At 39.4% G+C, this 21,533-nt stretch overlaps 2 protein-coding genes across 3 annotated transcripts in view; one reads left to right on the top strand and one right to left on the bottom strand.

Annotated features, from left to right (window-relative positions):
* Positions 1–20,847, bottom strand: part of LOC105233676 (odorant receptor 43a) — an 83,981-nt gene extending 63,134 nt beyond the window's left edge. Inside the window, exons 1-7 of one of the 2 annotated variants that reach the window (XM_049450950.1) lie at positions 20,238–20,847; positions 19,987–20,125; positions 18,225–18,501; positions 18,010–18,109; positions 17,830–17,931; positions 17,655–17,762; positions 17,365–17,518 (exon numbers count right to left, since the gene is read on the bottom strand). In XM_049450950.1, coding sequence (XP_049306907.1) covers positions 17,414–17,518; positions 17,655–17,762; positions 17,830–17,931; positions 18,010–18,109; positions 18,225–18,501; positions 19,987–20,125; positions 20,238–20,543 — 1,137 coding nt within the window. In that variant the 5' untranslated portion in view covers positions 20,544–20,847 and the 3' untranslated portion in view covers positions 17,365–17,413. Of the gene's footprint in view, positions 1–17,364; positions 17,519–17,654; positions 17,763–17,829; positions 17,932–18,009; positions 18,110–18,224; positions 18,502–19,986; positions 20,126–20,237 lie in introns of those variants that run through there. The other variant, XM_049450951.1, reaches the window with a different exon arrangement.
* On the top strand, positions 2,144–4,820 carry LOC105233658 (adenosine kinase). Its single transcript, XM_049450947.1, has 5 exons — positions 2,144–2,652; positions 2,725–2,771; positions 3,587–3,748; positions 3,802–3,957; positions 4,023–4,820. The coding sequence occupies exons 1-5, from the start codon at positions 2,515–2,517 to the stop codon at positions 4,780–4,782; spliced, it is 1,263 nt and encodes a 420-aa protein (XP_049306904.1). The 5' UTR covers positions 2,144–2,514; the 3' UTR covers positions 4,783–4,820.
* Positions 20,848–21,533: the final 686 nt, after the last annotated feature.

The following is a 21,533-nucleotide window of genomic DNA, read 5'->3' as shown; positions in this document are numbered from 1 at the left end:
TAGCGTTGATGACGCTAAATGCTGTGGTGGTGCTGTGCACTTTTCGGAAGCCATGCTGGTGGTTTGCTGGGCTTAGGTGGTGCGTGAAGATCGGGAGTAGCAAGGCCAAATGTGTCCTCACTACTGGAAAGAGTAGAGTTATCGGACCACTGCTCCGAGTTTCCACACTTTGGGTATTTGAGGAGTGGTCAGCGACAGGTTGAGGACTTCGTTGAGGTAGCTAGATTCCTTCGAGCTTTGGTGCTTTAGCATCAGCATGTTAATTTCATCAGGGTCAATGGATTCGTCGATTTTACCTTGTTGATGACACTCTGAACATCCCCATCGGTGGTGCAATTTGTCGGGTAACATCTTTTGGCTTTGTCTATCAAAGGGCGCAGAGTAAATTGCCGGCTAAAAATGCTCGCGCATTTATTCGGTTCCGAAGAGGCATGGCCATTGAATTCTAATATGGTCTCTTCGTATTAAATAAAGTCTTGACAGCTTACTCAGGCCGGTGGAGAGGATGCAGGACTTCAGGTGCTCTATCCATTTTGTCCGCTTGTGTTTATTTACCATTTGCCAAATTGAGATCCCTTATTCGGCGATCACAGGGATTAGGATCGCGTAAAACAGCTGCTTCGGCTGCGAAATTAGGGTGTAGTTCGCGTGGATGATGCGAGCGGTAGCTGCTGCGATCACCTTGCGGAACTAACGTTCGCCAACGATTACCTCCGTGTGGAATTACTAGTGCGGTGGAGGTCTTATGTTCGGTTAGCGTCGGTAAATTTTAAGTAATTACAATTGATGTTCCTAAGAGATTTTAACTGGTATCTGTCGGGGTTATTTCTTCGTAAGCGTGCGTCATGCCCCTTAAAATGGTCGTTTGCCCTCGAGCTCAAATTTCGCGCCTAGTTTTGATGATGGATTGAAAAAAATTAGCAAAATTAGTTAATCCTTCACAAGAACCTTCGGACATATTTCGATTAGCAGAGGTTTTGCACATCTACACATACGAATCAAAAATGGCTAAGAGAGTATTGCTCGAAGTTGTATCTGAGGTGACCCTTCAAGCTTACGGAATACTGCAGAATCATCCAGGTCGAAGTCTTTTGAGGTAATGAAAGCTGCTGAGATAACTAGCAACGCAGGAAACAACAGGAAGATCAACAAGTCCGTCGATTGTCAAGCCGCACTTAAGGCAATAATCTCACATCGTATCACATTGTCAGAGAATGCACTTAGAAACAGGGAGGTAGTAAATGTAGTGGTTGCCAGAAAGCGGCTTCGGGCCACAAGTATTCACGAGCAACGAAATAGTTGATAAGATTGTCGGAAGTGCCAGCATTTTGGCTACCAACGAGTACAGGAAATACACAAGTCACGTAAAACGATACATAATGAACTGAAGTTGGCTAATGATAGGTTACCACTTACTAGCATCGCATGCTAGCTGGATGGTCATTGATGCATATGTTACCTAGAACTTGTCTGAGATAGTCGGACCGTGTAACCTAATTTAATAGGGGTTTCATGCTAAAAAGACTCTAAAATCGAAAATTTTGTTCCAAAAAGTTCGTGTCCAAACATAGCGAGATGTTTTGTAAACATACTTCGAAAATCTATTGAATTGGTCAGAATCGTCAAGAGTCGCGGAGCCGAGTTTGAAACTCCATGCATCTTAAACCTACCTTATAAGTCATGTTTCCTGTTAAGCAATGGGCGGAGACCCTCACATCAAACATTAAATAACAACACTCAACAGGCAAACGACTTTATACCTGCTTCCAACAGATAAAGATACTTGGAATCGGGTTAATCAACTGGAATCAGGAGGCGGAAAAGACAAGAAGTCACACGATGAACAAACATACTGACACTTAAAACGCAATATTTTCACTTCCAATCAATAAAATGTCATGAAATTCTCACAACAATCGATAAATATAGCAAATTCTAACGCACTAGTCGACATATAGATAGCGCCACCAGCGGGCGCTAGATTCAAAAAGTCCTGTTTACTTTGGAACGCACCTTATATTTATCAATCCGTAGAATAGTCTTAAATCACAGATTTACGCTAATCACCTTGAGTAGCTCGAGGACAACAATTATTTCTTCCAAATGTTGCCGCGGCTATGTCTCAGATGGTCTATACTTTGAGTCAAATGAAGGGAATGTTAGTCTCATGGAACTATTATCTACATCGAGAAACTTGTTCCATAAGACGTCTATTTTGAAATAATCTCAGAAATAATTTCAAGTATGATTTAAGTTAAGAAAGCCCTACTTGCCATTAAGTAGCTCAATTTCTTTCGATTCTTACCGGGTTATCGTTCGAAAAATACCTCACAAATATATTTATATGACATGAGTTTCACATTGACGGAATCGATTTACGGTCGTTACTTCAAAACAAAACATAAAGAAAATTTAAATATTTACTTTTTGAACACATTTTGGCTAAACCATGCACAGAAACTTTTAGGAAAATTTTAATAAATAAATTTTATGTGAAATTTTGGAAGCGTTAAAATGATAACAGGCCTCCGGATCGTAAACACCGCGTCCAAGCAAATACGGGTACAAAGAAATATTGCTGGATGTATTAAGAAATGGTGCTGGGGTCTGCAAATCCGTTGTCGGTCTTTAAGCAGCGATGCAAATAAAAAAGTAAAGAAATCGAAAGTTTTTCTTTAAAGTGCGAACAATTTAATTTGAAAGTCTTTTTCTGAAATATTTCAGAGCGAAAGCCAAGGAGGTACTGCTGCGACAAACAAACAGCTTCCAAAGTTAGTACATGAAAAATTTTGGCGATTTTGAAGTTAGTAACATTATAGTTGTTTTTGAGCAAGGAGTTGAAAAGATAATCGTTCCCAAACCATAACGGGTGCTAATTATTTTTAACTCAAAAAGTGTGTGGTTAGGTTAAGAGATTGATACTAAAAGGGATCTCACTTGGAGAGCTTAGAACGCTGGTCTTTGTTAATACATATATACTGAGAAGACTTTTCAACTGTAAACTGACCCTAAACACTGCCCTAGCTTTTATTAGCTCTTGATTTCCTCGCTTAGTTGCCTTTATCTCCTCCGATACTGACAGAACTTGTATCCCGTCTCAAGTGCCTATAATAGTTGGATCTCTATATGTCTTCATCAGGTTTTCCTTGAATTAATGAAATATTTGCCGAAAACACGGTCGTTGTGCCATCGGTTCTTTAGGTTCCCTTTGTAATTTCGTCATAAGGGCGAAAAATCTTTGGGGCTTTAATATTAAGATTTCAGGAGTTTTCTGCGATAAAACTACAGTTCCGCTCCCTTCTTCTTTGCTGGCGTAGACACCGCTTCTATGGTTATAGCCGAGTTGTACAGCTCATCGTTCCATCGAACCGATATTCGCCGTTGCCAATGTACAAAGGACCATAAATCTTCCACATAATCTTTCTCTGGAAAGCTCGTAACGCCTACTCATAAAATGTTGTCAGCGTCCATGTCTCATCACAGAGATCAGGACGGAAATAATGAGTGATTTATAGAGTTTGGTCTATGTTCGTCGAGAGAGTTCCGCTCCCTTATAGGCACTTATTACAAATAACTTACATTTTAGACAATATAAATTCATGTCTGTTGGACATATTTTGCTGGATCACACGGCGCGACTGCCCAACAGTGAAATCGGAATATTGAAAAAATTTAACGTCATAGAAAATACCAAAGGCATCTTGGACGTGAAGTCTTTGAGAGAACTAAAGAAGGAAGCATGCAAGAGGTAAGCGTTTACTGTGTGGACGTCACTTTTTTAATCATTTTCGCGCCGTATAGGGTAAAATGTGTGGAAAGTCCTGGTGGCTCAGCGCTCAATACGGTGCGACTACTGAAACAATTGGGCAACAATTCGCTCTTCATTGGCCTAGTGGGTGACGATGAAGCTGGCAGGAAATTACGCAAATACTTCAAAGAACACGACATCGATGTGCGGTAATACTTTTATGTTCCCAAATTTAATGGCGTATATTTGACATTGCTTCCATATTTCTTTATAGTTTATTCACACACAAAGAATTGCCGACCGGCGAGTGTTTATCGATCATAAATAAGGATACTCACACTGAAACGCTTTACGCGAACATTGGCGCCTCGGAAAGCATTAGTGTGGAGCTTATGCAACAAGCCGAGAAGGAGGTGCAGTTCTTGCGCCCAACCGAACGTAAGCAACTTATATATGTGGAGGGCTTCATCATACCGGGTCGTAAGAAGTTGTGCGAATATATGATTAAGAACTATGTCAGCGGTCGTCGTTGGTTGGCACTCAATTTGAGTGCCGAATTTATTGTGCGCGAAAACTTCGAAGATGTCATGGCATACGCATGCGCCGCGTACTTCATCTTTGGCAATGGCAATGAATTTTGTGCACTTGCCCATAGAATGGGTTTCGGCAACGATACGGAGAAGGCGATCAGAAAGATATTTAAGTATCACTGCGGTCCTCGCATTATGATTATAACAAATGATAAGAATAGCGTAATACTCGTAAGCAATGTTGAGTATGGATCGGATAAACCGGGCAAAATATTTTATCGTGAATGTAAAGTGGATAAAATTCCAAATGTTGTCGATACAACTGGTGCGGGTGACTCTTTCGTGGCCGGTTTCTTACATGCTTTCCTGAATAACTACAAACTCAAGGATTGTGTTGTCGTGGGCTCTGCGGTGGCGTCTAAAGTTATCACTACCATCGGTTGCAATCTGCCGAAAGATTTCAATATTAATGAAGTGACGGATAAAATGACAAAAATGAAATGAAGGCTGCGCTCGTGATTCAATAAAGAGATTACAGATTTAATTTCGTTTTTATTAAATTCTGTTTTTAGAAAATTTCTTTAGAAGTTTGGAGCTCTTTATTGACGTAGACACCGCTTCGCGGTTATAGCCGAGTTAAAAACAGCTTACCAGTCGTTTCTTCTTTTCGAAATTTGGCGCCAATTCGAGATACCAAGTGTAGTTCTCCTCTTGGTCTTTCTAAAGGAGTGAAGTCTTCCTCTTCCCCTGATTCTCCCGTCGGATACTGCGTCGAATACTCTCAGAGCAGGAGTGTTTTGAATGGGATAATCGCCGTTGCGAAGGCGTAAAGGACCATAAATCTTCCGCCTTTCTCGAAAACTCGTTCAAATCATTTTCGCCGAGTAGTAATGACTCTTATAGAGTTTGGTATTCGCTCCGAGAGAGGACATTACCTCTTCATTGTCTACTCTGTCCGAGGGAGTACCCGTTGGCAAAAGTTATTTTGCGTTGAATTTTAATGGTGCCGATCTTACGGGTCTTTTCCAAGATTTGATGCATGGTGAAAATTTGGTCGATTGTAGATTTTTCAAGTCTAAAGCCACACTGATAAGATTCAACCAGTTTATTGACGGTGGGCTACAGTCTTTCACACTCTACGCTTGATAGAACCTTATATGCCACGGTTGTTGGCGCAGATTGTGGGGTCTCCCTTGTTGTGGATTGGGCAGAGCACACTTAAATTCCAATCGTCGGGCCTGCCTTCGTCCAACCATATTCTACAAAGAATCCGACGTTATCAGTTCTTCTTTTCATTTTCATTTTTTTACCAGGCGGTTCTCAAACTCAGCGCATAACCCTTGGGAGGGATCATTCGCCTTCTCACTATAGCACGTCTTCAAAGGGATGTTTCTCAGCTAACCAGAGGATACGAACGGAAGTCGTGAGCTTCTTGAGCCATATGTAAAAGAATATATTCGGGTCATTCTCAAGTGAATGACGCTCAGAAAACTTTTCTCTCATGGCTCTTTCATCCTAAGCTTCGATAATTATTATACAATATATTACTTATGATTTGAATTTTGACGATTACACCCATTAAGGGAATATGGGGTATAGATTCATATATTCTCATACGAACCTCACCAAGGAGTTTTGGTGAAAAAGTCCTATTTACTATATAAACAAATATATCTATCATATTTTTGGCATCTATACATGTGTATGTATGTACAAATATTTAATAATTCTTTAGTTAGACAGCATAAATAATTTTTTGGCCATGTGTTGCATATTCAAAATTGCATTTTTGGCATAACTGCTCCCAAAATTGACACGGCGGCACACTCCGCTCCTTCCAATGTTGCCGCCAACGTTAAGCACCTCCAATTGGTGAATGATTTATTGCGTTCGAATGCTGAAATCGCACAAACGAAACTCAACTGGACCGACCCAAAGCGGCGAAAGGCCAAAGCGAATGGTCATTTCAGTGAATAAACAAAAGCCATCGGCCAGCATAAACGGTGGCCATCTGTGGCTGACATTATTTGCTTTTACTTTTTTCATAACAACAACAACAACATTTCATTACATTTTGCAGTACATTCATGCATAGCAGTGTAAATGTTAGGGTAGCCCTTATATTATATAACTATATTAGAAATTCAAGTTTTAAATAATCAATATCCAAACATTTAATTGAAGTATGGTTTCCAAGTATATGACTTTCCAAAGCATAAAAGTGATTACTAATTTGATTAGTTGATTGAGCTTTTTTGGATTAACCAATTTCATAATTTTTCCTTATAAGTAAGTGGTATATTAAAGCTTATACAAATATGTGTATAGAAATTATGTATATACATATGTTAACAGAGTACAGATATTCAAATTCAATAGTGTTGCTTAGCCACTTTGATAAATTTTCCCATTCCCATTCAATTTTCATAAGAGTCATACAATTGCGGAATTTCTCGGTATCAGTAAGAAGAAATCAAATATACAACTTGTATGTTTTATTCAAATGAAATTGTATTAAATGCGGTAATGTAGTAAATTTCCCGATTATTAATCATACATACATACGTACTATCTCAAGCACTGCCGCTAAGTTTTGATGAAAGCGACTAATCTTTTTACTGTATGGGTTTCCACGCGAAAGCAGAAAAATATATTACAAATAGCTTTCCCTAATTGGAGTAACAGTAATTCGCGTTGTTTACTGTATTAAATATAATATTTTATTGAGATGTTACCATTCTTAAATCTACTTCATAGTAGGTGCATTTAGCTACATAACACATCCCGGTCAACACATGAATCCGCTGGTCCATCGATTAGGTGTCTAATGGCTGGCTGATTTGAAGTCATTTCTCCCTCCTTCTAAGAAATACTAAACATCTAAAAATGCACCCTATATAGTGCTGACAATACTCTTAGATGAAGAGTACTGCTTACTCCCGAACAACGTGTGCAAATCTTGCAAATAAAGGGTGGACCATCTAACGTCTTAAATTTGAATTATCTATATTTCGACATTGGAGACGTCAAATACCAGTCGGAAAGTGACAGATATTCAGTAAAAAGTCTAAAATTTACGAAATGGGTCGCTATTCTCTATTCTACAGTTCGCAGATTGGGCAGAAGATCGTTTGTCCGAGGATGGTAAATTTTACCGAAAAATCGGAATCGGACGAGGCTCATTTCCACCTCGAAGGTTACGTTAACAAGCAGAATTGTCGCATTTGGGGCACAGAAAACCCGCACGTAATCATCGAGAAGCCAATGCACCCAGCACGAATCATCGGCCTATTTTTCTTCGAAAATGAGGATATGATATGATATGATGAATGAAGCGATATCTGGCAATGTTAACCGAATTTTTCTTCAAGCAGATTGAAGAGGAAGACTTGAACAACATTGGGTCCAGTAGGACGGCGCTACGTGCCATACAGCAAACACTTAATCTTTTACGCCCTATCTTCGAAATTTAAAATTTTATATGGCCCAACCTATATAACGGGTGATTTTTTTGAGGTTAGGATTTTCATGCATTAGTATTTGACAGATCACGTGGGATTTCAGACATGGTGTCAAAGAGAAAGATGCTCAGTATGCTTTGACATTTCATCATGAATAGACTTACTAACGAGCAACGCTTGCAAATCATTGAATTTTATTACCAAAATCAGTGTTCGGTTCGAAATGTGTTTCGCGCTTTACGTCCGACAAATTTTGTTCAGCGATGAGGCTCATTTCTGGTTGAATGGCTACGTAAATAAGCAAAATTGCCGCATTTGGGGTGAAGAGCAACCAGAAGCCGTTCAAGAACTGCCCATGCATCCCGAAAAATGCACTGTTTGGTGTGGTTTGTACGCTGGTGGAATCATTGGACCGTATTTTTTCAAAGATGCTGTTGGACGCAACGTTACGGTGAATGGCGATCGCTATCGTTCGATGCTAACAAACTTTTTGTTGCCAAAAATGGAAGAACTGAACTTGGTTGACATGTGGTTTCAACAAGATGGCGCTACATGCCACACAGCTCGCGATTCTATGGCCATTTTGAGGGAAAACTTCGGACAACAATTCATCTCAAGAAATGGACCCGTAAGTTGGCCACCAAGATCATGCGATTTAACGCCTTTAGACTATTTTTTGTGGGGCTACGTCAAGTCTAAAGTCTACAGAAATAAGCCAGCAACTATTCCAGCTTTGGAAGACAACATTTCCGAAGAAATTCGGGCTATTCCGGCCGAAATGCTCGAAAAAGTTGCCCAAAATTGGACTTTCCGAATGGACCACCTAAGACGCAGCCGCGGTCAACATTTAAATGAAATTATCTTCAAAAAGTAAATGTCATGAACCAATCTAACGTTTCAAATAAAGAACCGATGAGATTTTGCAAATTTTATGCGTTTTTTTTTTTTAAAAAAGTTATCAAGCTCTTAAAAAATCACCCTTTATTACCAAAATAATGGTTCGATTTGTACGACCTATCGCATGCTGCGTCCAACATTCGCTGGATATAAACGTCCAGCAGACGCGGTATAGTGGCGTTGGGGATCAGACTATCTAAGAAGGTAGGAATAAGTCCATCCGCTCTCACGCGCAACGATTAGAGCTGTGTCCATCCACTTTATGGAAGATTTTACGGAATTATCTTGGTGAGTGGATTTATAAACTTGCGCAAGTATTGTTGCTGAACAAGTCCGTCGCAAGTTCGCTGAATGGGCTCAAAGCAAGATAGCCTCCGATCCCGATTTTACAAGAAGATTTTGTTCAACGGTGGTAACTTTTGGTTGAATGAGTGCGTTAATAAACTAAATTTTTCCATTGTATTCCGTACTTCAAGAAGTCACTGTTAGGTGTGTTCTATTGGCAGAGGGAATGATTGGTCCATATTTCTTCAAAAATAAAGCTGATCATAATATTTCAGTCAACGTGCTACAGAGCCATGATTAATGATTTTTTCTTGCCTTAATTAGAGCATATTGATGTGGACGACCTACGGCTCCAATAGGATAGCGCTACAAGCCACATAGTCAAGCCAACTTTTCGTGAAAGCATTATCTCGCGTCGTGTGCCTGTGGCGTGGCCTTCAGCATCTTAAGATTAATTTTTGATGGGTTATGTGAAGTCGCTTGTTTATGCAGATAAGTCCGAGACGATTGATGTCTTGGGACAGATTATTCGGGACGTTATTCGTAACATAACGTGTCAATTTAAAAGTTCTCAGGCTATCGTAGCAAAAAATATTTTTTGCGAAATTCATTTTTTGTTTTTATTTTACATTTTACATACCCTCTTCAAAGGTGATACACTAATTATAGTGGTCCTTCAACTTTTTCATACCATTTTTGTAGTACGATTTGTCCTTTACTACAAAATTTGGCTGAGTTCCGGGGATCACCTCTTCATTGAACGAAATTTCTTGTCAGTGAGCATACTTTAAGATCTGAGACTAGGTAATGGTCGTTGGGGGCCAGGTATGGAATACGGTGGATGCGGAAGCTATTCGAAGCCCATTTAATTGATTTTTGCCATCATTTTCTAATAACGATAAGCAATAGTCGCTGATTATGGACGTTATTTTTTCAAGATAGTCAAAAAAGGTATTCCATGCGCACCCCAAAATACAGACCCATACTTTGTCAGCCGACTGTTACGTTTTTCCACCCTTTGGAGTGGGTTCATATTGTGCAGTCTACTCAGATGACTGTCGATTGGATCTCGGAGTGGAATGATGAAGTCATGTTTTATCCATTGTCACATATCGACGTAAAAACAGGGGTTTATTACGCTTGAATACTCAGACACTGCTCCGAATCATCAACTCGTCGTTGTTTTTCCTCAAAAGTGAGCTCGCATCCACTTTTCAATGAGCTTTTTCATACCCAAATATTATATATTCTCATATTATAAATATATACACATTCTGTTGATATCTTTAGAGTACCTGCTATCTCGAACACCTCCACTTTTGGGTCAACCAAAACTATTTTGCGGACTTTTTTGATGTTTTCGTCAGTTACAACCTCTTTTGGGCGTCCACTGCGTTCATTGTTCTTGGCTACACCGTTATTTTTGAAAATCGTATGTCTAAAAATTACGTAGCAATCGCTTACGCGGTATAGACGAATATACAACGGCGGGTCAGTCGTTCTTCCTTTTCGCTGTTTGGTGCCAACTGGAGATTAGCCAGGTCCTTCCAATGGAGGGGAGGTTTTTCTTTTCCTCTGCTTCTTCCCGCGGGTACTGCGCCGAATACTTTTAGAGATGGAACGTTTTCATCCATTCGGACGACATGATTTTGCCAGCCTCTTAATTCGCTGAACTATGTCAAAATCATCGTATATCTCGTACAATTCATCGGTACTGCGGTATTCGCCGTTGTCCATGCTGAAAAGACCATAAATCTTCCGCAGAATCTTTTTCTCGAAAACTCGTAACGCCGACCCATCAGAAGTTGTCTTCGGCATGGACGAATTTGTAGCAGGAAGGGTGTGATGAGTGACTTGAGTGAGTTTGACTGATTCCGAAGTAGGACCTGTTGGAAAGAGTTGTTGATGTTAATGCTGCTTCCAACTAAATTATCTAAGACTTCGAAGTTATGACTGCCAAAAGTGACGTGACAGCCAAGTCGCGAGTGTGACAACTGTTTGTTTGATGACAGGAGATATTTCGTTTTGCCTTCGTTCACAACCAGATCCATTTGCTTCGCTTCTTTATCCATTCTGGAGAAAGTAGAATTAACGGCGCGGTTGTTGAGGCCAATGATATCAATATCATCAACATACGCCATCAGCTGTACACTTTTTTAAAAGATGGTACCTTCTCTATTTAGTTCTGCATCTCGAAAAATTTCGGTAGCTTGAAGAAGTCGTACGAGAGGGAACATCTTTCGGTATCGAACGTGCGCTGGGTTTGGGACCCGCCACGTAAAAAACGTCTCCAAAAAAAAGGAAACAACAGCCTCGGACGATATACCCTCTTTTATAATAACATTCCCGACTGTGATGGTCTATCATATAAATATTCGCCATTTAACGTTTTAAGGACCAACCTAAAGTTGATAAGTATTGTTTACAAAGCGACCGCGTGTGTCCGCTGCTGTCACCATACTTCCCACTCGCTTATTGTGCTTTTGCCTTCTGCTCTATGCCGGTTTTTGTGCAAATGTTTGCAGAAAATATCTATCTCACACACCAGCGTTTGGCAACCAGCAGAGCCATCCACCAACAACATCACATCGTGGCGCGGCTGTCCTGTCGTGCTGTTGTCCTGTTATCCTGCGCCATTGTTGTTAGCGAAATGTGATTGACCAGCAACCCGCCCGCCGACTGTGCTTGTGACAGTTTACATCCCTATTTATGAATGTATGGATGAGCCGTCTATATGTGTGTGTATGTGTGTATGATGCGTATATGTTTGCTTGTTGTATTTGCCTTTGTGCTTTTTGCGGTATAACGCTCGAGTAAGTGGCATTAATGCGGAATTTTATTGTACGTTGCCGATTTTACCGTTACATGCCAACTCATGCGCTTACTTTTATACTACATTTTTATTTTTTTCTCCTACACTTACACACATGCAACCAGAGACAGCTTTTTTTTGTAGTTTTGCCTACTTTTATTGTTATTATTATTGTGCACATTACTGTAGTTGTTTACGGCTTATGCCTATCACCAGCGCCACATGTTGGCATTTTCTCGCATTGAAAGGGAAAAGCGTGGGGGTTTTCGCTTTTTATTTGTCAGATCTGTCATCGAGTATTTACACAATTGTCCTGAAGCTTAGTCCGCAGTGATTGGCCATTTTGCAGATTAATCGTAATTATCAGTGGAATTATGTGAATTTTTTCAGCAATTTTAAATTTTATTTAAATTTCAACTTGGCTTTACACTTATTTAGTTCTGTGCTATAACATCAAAATTAAGCCGGAATATTAAAAAAAATAAAAACAGATTTTCTGTTTTTAATACAAATTTTGCTTAAGGTTGAGAGCTCAGTTCCTTTAAAATCCATACAGTCAACGTTTAATCCAACTTTACATATTTTGGTTGTAAGTCTTGGGAGAGAGAGCTAATAGCTCTTTAAGATGCATCTTAAAAAGGTGAGTCAAATAAGAACTTGTTCTTTGGAGTGGTAGTTTGTGTTTCTGGAACAGAAAAATCTCATAATGACCAGAATCTGTCGGAAAGAGAAATCTAAATAGAACTTTGCTTATGTATCGTTGACTATAATCTTTTTTGTGACCATCAAATGATGTTATTAAAAAAAATAAATATTTTGGCAGCGGCAACATTTTTTATTACGTAAATATCTTCCAGATTGAGTTAAGCCGATTAATAGATAGGTAGATGGATAGAGGTTGTACTCGTAGCGAAGCAAATGGGTCTGCTGGTGGACGAGGACAAGACAAAATATCTCCAGTTATCAAACAAACAATCGTCGCACTCGCGACGTGGCGCCCACGTCACTGTTGACAGTCCAAATTTCAAAGTCGTAGATAATTTCGAGTATCTTGGAACCAGGATTAACATCAACAACAGGCAGAATAACTCTTGCCAACAGGTGCTACTTAGAACTGAGTAGTGAATTGAGAAGTACAGGGTTTGTCCGGAAACTAATATGACTGAGTCGATTTAAAAAAAATTGATTGAACCAATCGTTACAATTCTTTAAATACTTTCAAGATAGGCTTCTTCTGTGTCTAGCATTGAAGGCGACACAGAAGGCATTATCCGGACAGTCTTGACCGCCGAGGTGATGCCTTCTGTCGTCTCAAAATGCTTGCCTTTCATCGGCCTTTTTGGGAAGGAAACAAAAAAGTCTCTGGGCAATATCTGGGCTGTAGGGCAGCTGCGAAAGCGTTGGGATGCCGGCCTTGGTTAGGTAGCTATTCGCAAGAAAGGCGATGTGAACCGGGGCGTTAATGTGAGGCCGTCCCTTCGTTTGAGTCTCTTGACTATTTGCACGTAAAAATTGGCGTTGACGGTTTGTCCAGGAGGAACAAATTTATGGTGGACGATACCTTTGATGTCAATGTGCATCATTTTCACTTTGGATTTGTTCACGCGCAACTCTGCTCTAACGAACGCTTTGCTACTCACAGAAACACGTCACGCGAAAGTGTTGGTCCTGACTCTCTACGTGCTCGGAGACAACTGACCAGCCACTCGTTCGTTAACTAGGAACGCCTTCTACCGAATTCAGTCGATAGCTGCACGCTCCGAAGTATAGTACCGACGGAGACAAATCAGTCCTATTACTTTCCGGACAAACCCTGTAAAATCCTCCCTCGACGAACAAAAATCGAACTTTATAAGTTTCTCATTATTCCCGTCCTGCTATATTGTGCAGAGACATGGACGATGACAAAATCTGATGAGTCGACGTTACGAGTTTACGAGAGAAAGGTTCTACGGAAGAACTGGCGACTATCGCAGTCGATGGAACGACGAGCTGAGCGAGATATACGACAGCATTGACATAGTTCTGCGAAATAAGAGACTGCGGCTACGCTGCTTAGATCATGTCAACCGATTGGATGAAAACACTTCCGCACTGAAAGTATTCGACTCAGTGCCCGCCGGGAGAAGCAAAGAAACAGAAACACCACCTCTTCGTTATAAAGACCAGGTGGAAAATCTGGCTTCGCTTGGAATCTTCAATTGGTGCCGCAGTGCGATATAAAGAAACGACTGGCGCGCTGTTGTTAATTCGGCTAAGACCAAGCAAGCGATGTCTACGCCAGTAAAGAAGAAAATGGCTTTCCTGTGCTCGACCACAAAAGAACATTTTTGAGTTTTGTGTGTGAAATTGTAACGGGTTTCTTTCTGCCTCTCTTCCTGTTGCCTAGGTTTTATAATACAGTTATTGTAAGGTATTTTAAGTCGATTATTTAACACAACGATAAATCAAAGTTTCAAGCTATAACCCTTCGTCAGTAAAAACTACAAAACGGCATTTCAAAGGCACAAAAAGAACAAGTCAGTTGATGAAATTGATGAATAGAAGAAAATATAGAAGCTGTTGCAGCCACAGAATGCAACAAAGTTGCCGGCATCATTATAATTCTGCCATAAAATGATAAATATAAAACTGGCAAGCAAAGCGGCATAAAGACATACGAGACAAGTGAAGCCACTGGCGTATTGTGTTGGAAAAACCTGACTGCGTTCTTGCTTGTACGGCATTATTCTACTCATTTGCAGCTATCGAGACGCATTGTGGGTTTATGGGCGGCTTTCGCTGGCTTTTGCTGAATACAATATTTAGTAGACACAAGTAAATCAGTTAACCGCATTGATGAGACGACGTGGTGCCTGGCGATCGTAAAACCGATTTTATAGGCAAAAATAGACGAGAGAGTTTATGTACGCTGACATACATACTTACTTCTAAATATAACAAAGTTTAGCGCTTTTCAGTATGAGGATAATAAACCAATATTACCGCAACTAATAAGTGAGAAGCAATTGCGAGATGTTGGGCATAGTCTCTTAATTAGTTCACTGATTAAAAAATAAACTATATTTGCCACCGCAAAGTGTTATTATAGTTGCTAATTTAAGAATGAACTGAATTCTTTTGCCAACAATTACTTTTTTTCAAAAAAAGTTCTGTTTTGTTCGATAATTTTTGTGGTATACTTGTATATCTCATATAAAATTTATACAAATACCTTAGCAAGCATATATCAGCCGATTTTTTGTTTAGAAATTTATCTTATAATTATTGCCAATTAAGTGAGCGATAAACTCTGCACCTACCAATTTCGTTGCGGTCGTAAAAATTATGCGTGCAGACAAGGAAAACCAGATAGTGCAGTCGGCTTCTCTGATAATATGTCTATTATACACATATGCTCAAGCGTGTGTTTGTAAATGTTGTAAAATGTGGCTTGGAACATCACAGATGTATGCTGAATGCGGAAGCTTTTGCAAGAAGAGTCCATCCCACTAATTAGCAACCTAATAGCTTTGTAGCATTTTATGTTTTTAGTAAAATATTTGGTGGCTTTGTTCTTAGACTGTTATGACAAAACTGCTCAAACGCAGATACTGTGTTAAGAAGAATAAGAAACTTGCGTCTGTCCAGTACATAATATTAGTTATCGAACAAATTTTCACTCAATCAAACAATTAAGTGGCGGCAGCAGTGGATAAGTAATTTGAATGAAAGACTGCCACTGGGATTTCGGTAAAGGTAAAATGTAAAATTATTATAACGGCATTTGTCACTCGCCAGACAATGTTAGACCTCCGAATGTATATATAAAAGCTTTCTTAGAGTCTCAAGAAGACGTTTGAGGGGTACTCAAGCTAAACTAAGGAAGATAGGCTTAAGTGCCGTGTAAATGAACATTTTATGCTCTTGAAAATTGGAAAGATCAAATTCGGGAAAATATTCTCAGGTGTTGGAAAAGCTTTACATTCAAAAAATGTTGCGAAAGAATGTAATAGTCATTATTTGACTAAATCTTGAAAGGATTATAGTCATATTTAGTATCTTATTAAAATATTTATATGTAATCAATTTAAATTAGGTAAGATTAAGAGGTCAAACAAAAATTTCATGTAGACTGTTTAGAACCGCGGACTGTTGTACTTCCTAAAAAAATTTCTTTAAATGGATCATAAGACCCTTAGAAAAACCCCAAACGCTTTGAGCCTATCAAAAATAACCTCAACTCACGTCCCAGCGATTCCGCTGTAACCAGGCATCCAAACGAGTCTGATGATCAAATACCCTCATGCTGTCTCCCCATGACTAGCTTTGAGCACACAGTTAACGAACATAGCACTAGTATTAGCGTTCTGCTGCCCGAATGAATGCTCAACTCCCTGAAAGGGGCTGCACTTCGTAGCAGTGCTTCTACCGCTACCTAATAGAGGCCACTTCTGCCTGTAAAGCACTACAATGGTCCGGGTTCTAAAGGAAAACTTCCATTCCAACCTTCAACCCAACCGAGAATAAGCTCATTGCGTCTCTTCTCGAGCAATTTCTCAACATCTCATTTTCTTTTAGGTATGTGAGCAGAGAAAAAGCAGTCACGTATGACCTGTGCGTCGGAACGATCCATTTTTCATCAATCCAGCTTAACTGAGCTTACCTCGTGGCAATACATTTGCCGGCAATATTCACGGCTATGTTTTACAAGACATTAAGTGTTATTGTTGGTGTAGTCAGTAGTGTACCGGAGGTGCTGATGAGGGCCGTTCTTAGCACACGTTGAAGCTCTTAGCAAGTGCAGTCTTTTCGAGAATTTACTCATCGAATATAACTTAGAATATTATAGTCTTGACTACGGTTTCGTGGAGCCAAAACAAGGCGCCGTTCGTGGTATCTCGGAAGTCAAGATCCTAGATTGAAAGCGCACAAAATACAGCTTGTGCAAGAACTGAAGCCGCTCGACCTTCCCAAGCGACATCGCTTTGATCTATGGGCTCTAGAAAAGTTCGAAGAAGATTTAACGTTTTCGAACAAAATTTTGTTTATCGATGAGTCCCATTTCTGACTCAATTGGTATGTAAACAAACAAAATTGCCGCATTTAGGACAAAGAGCAACCTGAAGACATTCAAGAGCTGAAATTTCATCCAGAAAAAAACAGTTGTTTGATGTGGTTTGTGGGCCAGTGGAGTCATCGATTAATATTACCTAAAACTATTTGATTGCCGAAATTGAAGCTTGTGATCTTAGCGACAGTTGGTTTCAACTCATCGCATCAATCAACGGATTTATTGAGAGAACACTTCGGTGAGCTGTTCATTTCACGTTTTGAGTCGTCGATTAGCCACCAAGATCGTGTGATACCACACTATTAGACTTTGTCCTATGAAGACATGTAAAGTCTGAAGTGTATGTGGCCAATTTCGCTTCGATTCATGCCTTAAAGCTCGAACGAGGCATCGAAAATTCAGCTCAATACATGAATGAAACATTCTCCATTAAATTTAAAGTTGCTGTGTTTACCACTGAAAAAACTGCAATATTTGTATCTCCCTCAAACTTCAAGCACTTAACAGGATAATTTTAAATTCGGTTATACTTTCAAGTGTGGACTGAATAGAAAAATTGATAATATAATTCATATATATTTTACTACAATATGTTAGTATATTTTTGAAATAAATATAATTAATGCTTTAATCATTATAAAGATTATGCAAAAGCGTAAAATAGGAGTACGCGTTATTAAGCAGTGATTGAAATACTTCCATTGTCATTGGGTGCATCTGACCAACGCGGATCTGTAAAAATCAAAAATCCTATGATATAGTAATTAACAAACGATAAAAATATGGAACATAAAAATTTCAGAGAGATACTCTCTTTGGGTCGTTAGTAGTGTCCCACTTTAGATACGCTTTTCATAACAATACTCACCTGTAACGGATTTTGCGTGCGTGCAATGAATATGAGTAGAGTTCTCTTGAAATGTGGACTACAATTGTACCATTGCATTTCGTAAGCCGCATCTGAGACGAGGAGGCTCTAAGGGGAATCAATTAGAAATAAAAATTAGCTATCAACCATGTATAATAATATGAATCTATTATACCATTTCTAAAACTCCATTGGCTTGCCAGTAATAGGTGAAGAGCACATACAGCATTGTGCCAATATACATGACAATGGAAATCTTCTCTGCCGTGGAGGTTGTCTAATGAATTGCAAACAAATAGAGATAGTTAATGAAAATTATTTTATTATAATTTTTTAAGTATTAAGCTGCACTCACAATATTGATGCAAAAGAGCAGCGAGCAAATAACGCAACTGAAGAGCAGAAATTCGATGAGTACCATATAGGTAACCAATTCATTGAAGTCACTCACATATCTTTGAAATTAAAATATTTAAAATATTCTTTTTTTATATTTTATATGCACAACATTAGAAATATAGCTTCAAAATCGTTTTAGTATAAAGAAAATGTTAGTTAAATCTTGCTCACCTAGCGATTCTCGCATGATAGGCGATATTCTTTCGTAGTATTTCGAAGAGTTCTTCTTCAGTTTTACTTTTCATATTATCGCATAGATTTCTGAGGTTATTTTGTAATATCTGTAGTGCTGCCTTCCCGAACATGGAGAAAGTGGCGAATGAACTTACATAGGGCATATACATGCTGGACAGAGTGAACGGGAAAGATAATTGACCGATATAGATGAGCTCATAGAGTGGAGAGCGTGTGACATCGATGCCGGGTAATGCAACGCCAAAAGGATGAACTGTGAATAATAAAATATTCAGTTTAAATGACATCATTTCTATATAAATAACAATTTTGATATAGGTAATATTGAGAAGAAGTAAGGCTGGGTCCTTCTCCACCTGATCCCTGCTTCACAGACGAGGTCTTTTTCTTCCTTTGCTTCCACGGGCGTGTACAGAGTCGAAAACTTTTAAAGCTGGAGTGTTCTTTTCCATCCGGACAACGTGACCTAGCCCCCTGGGGTCTTTCATTCGTTGCTTTTGTTTCTTTTTCATTCGGAGTGGTTTCTATGTGGTGGCTATCAAACTCGGCGCACAACCTCCTAGGGTAGGGTAAAGTTTTATACACTCATAAAAAGATCTTTGTCGTGATTTTGATTGTTGACGGTTTGTCGAGCTAGTCCCCGCTTAGGCGGTAAGGTTCAGGTTGGTTGTCATCGACATCATCTGACAGTAGGTTCAGGAAAGGTGCTGTTACGAAAGGGTCGGACCATTGGGAGAGGGGTGTTAGATGAGAACTCCACGTTGGGTATTCAAAGAACTGTTTGGAATCATGCGACAGTATCCAGCACGAAGTTGCGCAAGGGTACTCGGGGCGACTAGATCTCTTTGTCTGCGTTGGATGGTGGTTTGACTCCAAGTACGCCATTCATTGAGAGGGAGTCGGTGAAGGTATTGATTGTTATTGACAAAAGTTTGTAGCAATGTCGTAAACAAGGAAAGATTTCATGATGTCAGTAGAAGGTGGCTTCGCTTCACGCTAACGACTGAAGGAATGGTTTATGTGAAAACATTCTAATAGAAACTGCTCAGAAAGGAGTTGGTTATGTTCCTTGTCTGGAAGCATGCGGGCCTCATTATTCATAAATGTTGAGCCGGAGGCATTAAGAGGAATCCTGTAATTGTATGCAGTGCAGTATTCTGACACGTCTGAAGCTTTCTCGTCTGCGTTTCACTACATCCAGGCGACTATTTTAGTCCAGGGTAATTTATGAATTGCGGGTCGATTGACTCGTATGCTTTCAACAACATTTCTTTGTCCTTTCTTCATGAGGCAACTTGAAGATTTTCTTGTAGCGCTTGACCTTCACAGTAATAGCGGTCGTAAAGGGAGTGAAGAAGCAATAACTGTCGAAGATAACACTTAAAACCTTTTTGTCAGCCGAATTTTACCACTATCTACTGAAGATTCAGTCCATATTTGTTCGTCCAGTTAGTCAAGTTAGTTTCAAGTTCCTTGCACAAAAGAAGCGAGAAAGGTCGATCTCTCCGTTTACTTTCGAACCTATGACATCGATTTCATTGCTTGATAGCAATATCGTTCTATCACTTGCTTAAGAGGTGATCTGAACAATTTTTTCGAAGAATGCACAGTAGTCATAGACACTAACCTATGCCAACAGTTTAATTCCTATTCAAGCTATGAGCTTAAATGATCCGACATTCAATAGCTTGATTCATCATAAGCTATTATTATACTACTTAAATCACCAATTACTTACCTCTCTGTTGCTGAAAAAGTGGATATGCCATTGCCACAATTAAATCGGAGAACGAAGCTGACAAATTGAAAATGGAAATATTTCGTGCGCTTTTTGTGGCTGCAGCCAGCACGCTCTTCGCATAATCATCATCCGAATCCTGAAAAATCGCAAAATAAAAATAAAAATTTTAACACATTCTTCATTTAAACTATATTTTAGGCAAACAATCGAACTGAAAAAATAAATTACGCGCCATAACTCACACTCACTTGTATATCGTCGTATAGTGTTACCAATTCTTCCATCAGCGCTTCAAATTTATCTCGATTCTTAATAATAAGGCACGTACGCAGCAAGGCGTTGAAAACGGAGACCGCAAAGAAGGTATTCAATATGAAAGTGGACAAATCACCCCATTGTTGATACAAATAAACGAACTGCATTGCATTCATTAGGCAGACGGGTGCCACTAAAGCGACACAGCGCCGCCAATCGCGTGCAAAGAGCACGGAGAGGAACTGCCACAGCTTCACATTGACTGAGAGCATCGGATTGTCTACGACCGCGGTGACCATATTTACTTGAATTTGCGCGGTTTCCAAAGCAGAAGTGCTAACGAAGTGGAGGCAGAAATTTTAGCGGATATCTACACACCAAAGAGTAACTACAAGTGTTGTTGGCAGGCACCACAACTCCAGCTGAGGTTAACAAAGTGTTTGCGTTCACTCACACCGTCACTTTGTATGCGTTTGATTTTATGATTGCTCAATAACTCAATTGGCTGATTGCTTATTTTGCGGCTTGTTATTATTTATCTAAGCGCTCTGGCTACTTCCACTTCCATTCGAGGATATTGGCGCACTCCTTGCCAGCTGGTCACTTGATGCCACTTAAATAGCTTGGAGTGAGAAATTCTCTTCAATATTTGTCGTGTTTGATGAGTATCGAATTCACTGCGTGTGTGTGTGTGTGTGAAATCTTTTATTGTAATACGTGTCGTATACGTAATTGCGGGCATTAATCACTCGGTATGCAACCCTAAGTAGTCATTAAATCACATTTCAATTGACGCAGCTGGTGACAATTGCTAACTCAATTTAAAGGCAAATTGCACTCAGAATGCAATTCAGGACTTTCAATTTAAAAGGAGAGGCTATTTCTGTGAAATTTTGAAGGCGCATGGCAATTGAAATTATAGTGTTTAAGACATGCAATTGACCTTGAGAAAATTATTTCATTATTTTAAGCTTTGCTATTATTGAAATAGTGCAAAATTGCCAAGAATTTTTAAATTGTTATGCAGTTAAAATGTGCTAAAAATATTCGTTATTATGCAATTAAAGGCATCGAAGAACATTGAAATATAGAGTATTCATAGAGTACATAAGTTATAATATTTGGCGCCTGATGTATTGTCCGATTTTGTATATTGATACTCTTGCAACATGTTGCCACAGAGTATAATAGTTATGTTTACCTAAATAAATATAAATGATCAGGTTGAAAAGGCGATCTCAAATCCGAGTGACTGTCTGCCTGTTCGTCTATCTGTGTAAGCTGTAACT

This window comes from Bactrocera dorsalis, chromosome 3 (genome assembly GCF_023373825.1).
Source record: "Bactrocera dorsalis isolate Fly_Bdor chromosome 3, ASM2337382v1, whole genome shotgun sequence".
Taxonomy (NCBI): Eukaryota; Metazoa; Arthropoda; class Insecta; order Diptera; family Tephritidae; genus Bactrocera; species Bactrocera dorsalis.
This window is presented reverse-complemented; position numbering and strand designations above follow the sequence as displayed.

Coding starts and splice junctions, on each gene's coding strand:
- LOC105233658 (XM_049450947.1), top strand. CDS start 2,515: ATGATAACAGGCCTCCGGATCGTAAACACCGCGTCCAAGCAAATACGG. Junction 2,772..3,586: donor ACAAACAAACAGCTTCCAAA/GTTAGTACATGA, acceptor CTTACATTTTAG/ACAATATAAATTCATGTCTG. Junction 3,958..4,022: donor GAACACGACATCGATGTGCG/GTAATACTTTTA, acceptor ATTTCTTTATAG/TTTATTCACACACAAAGAAT.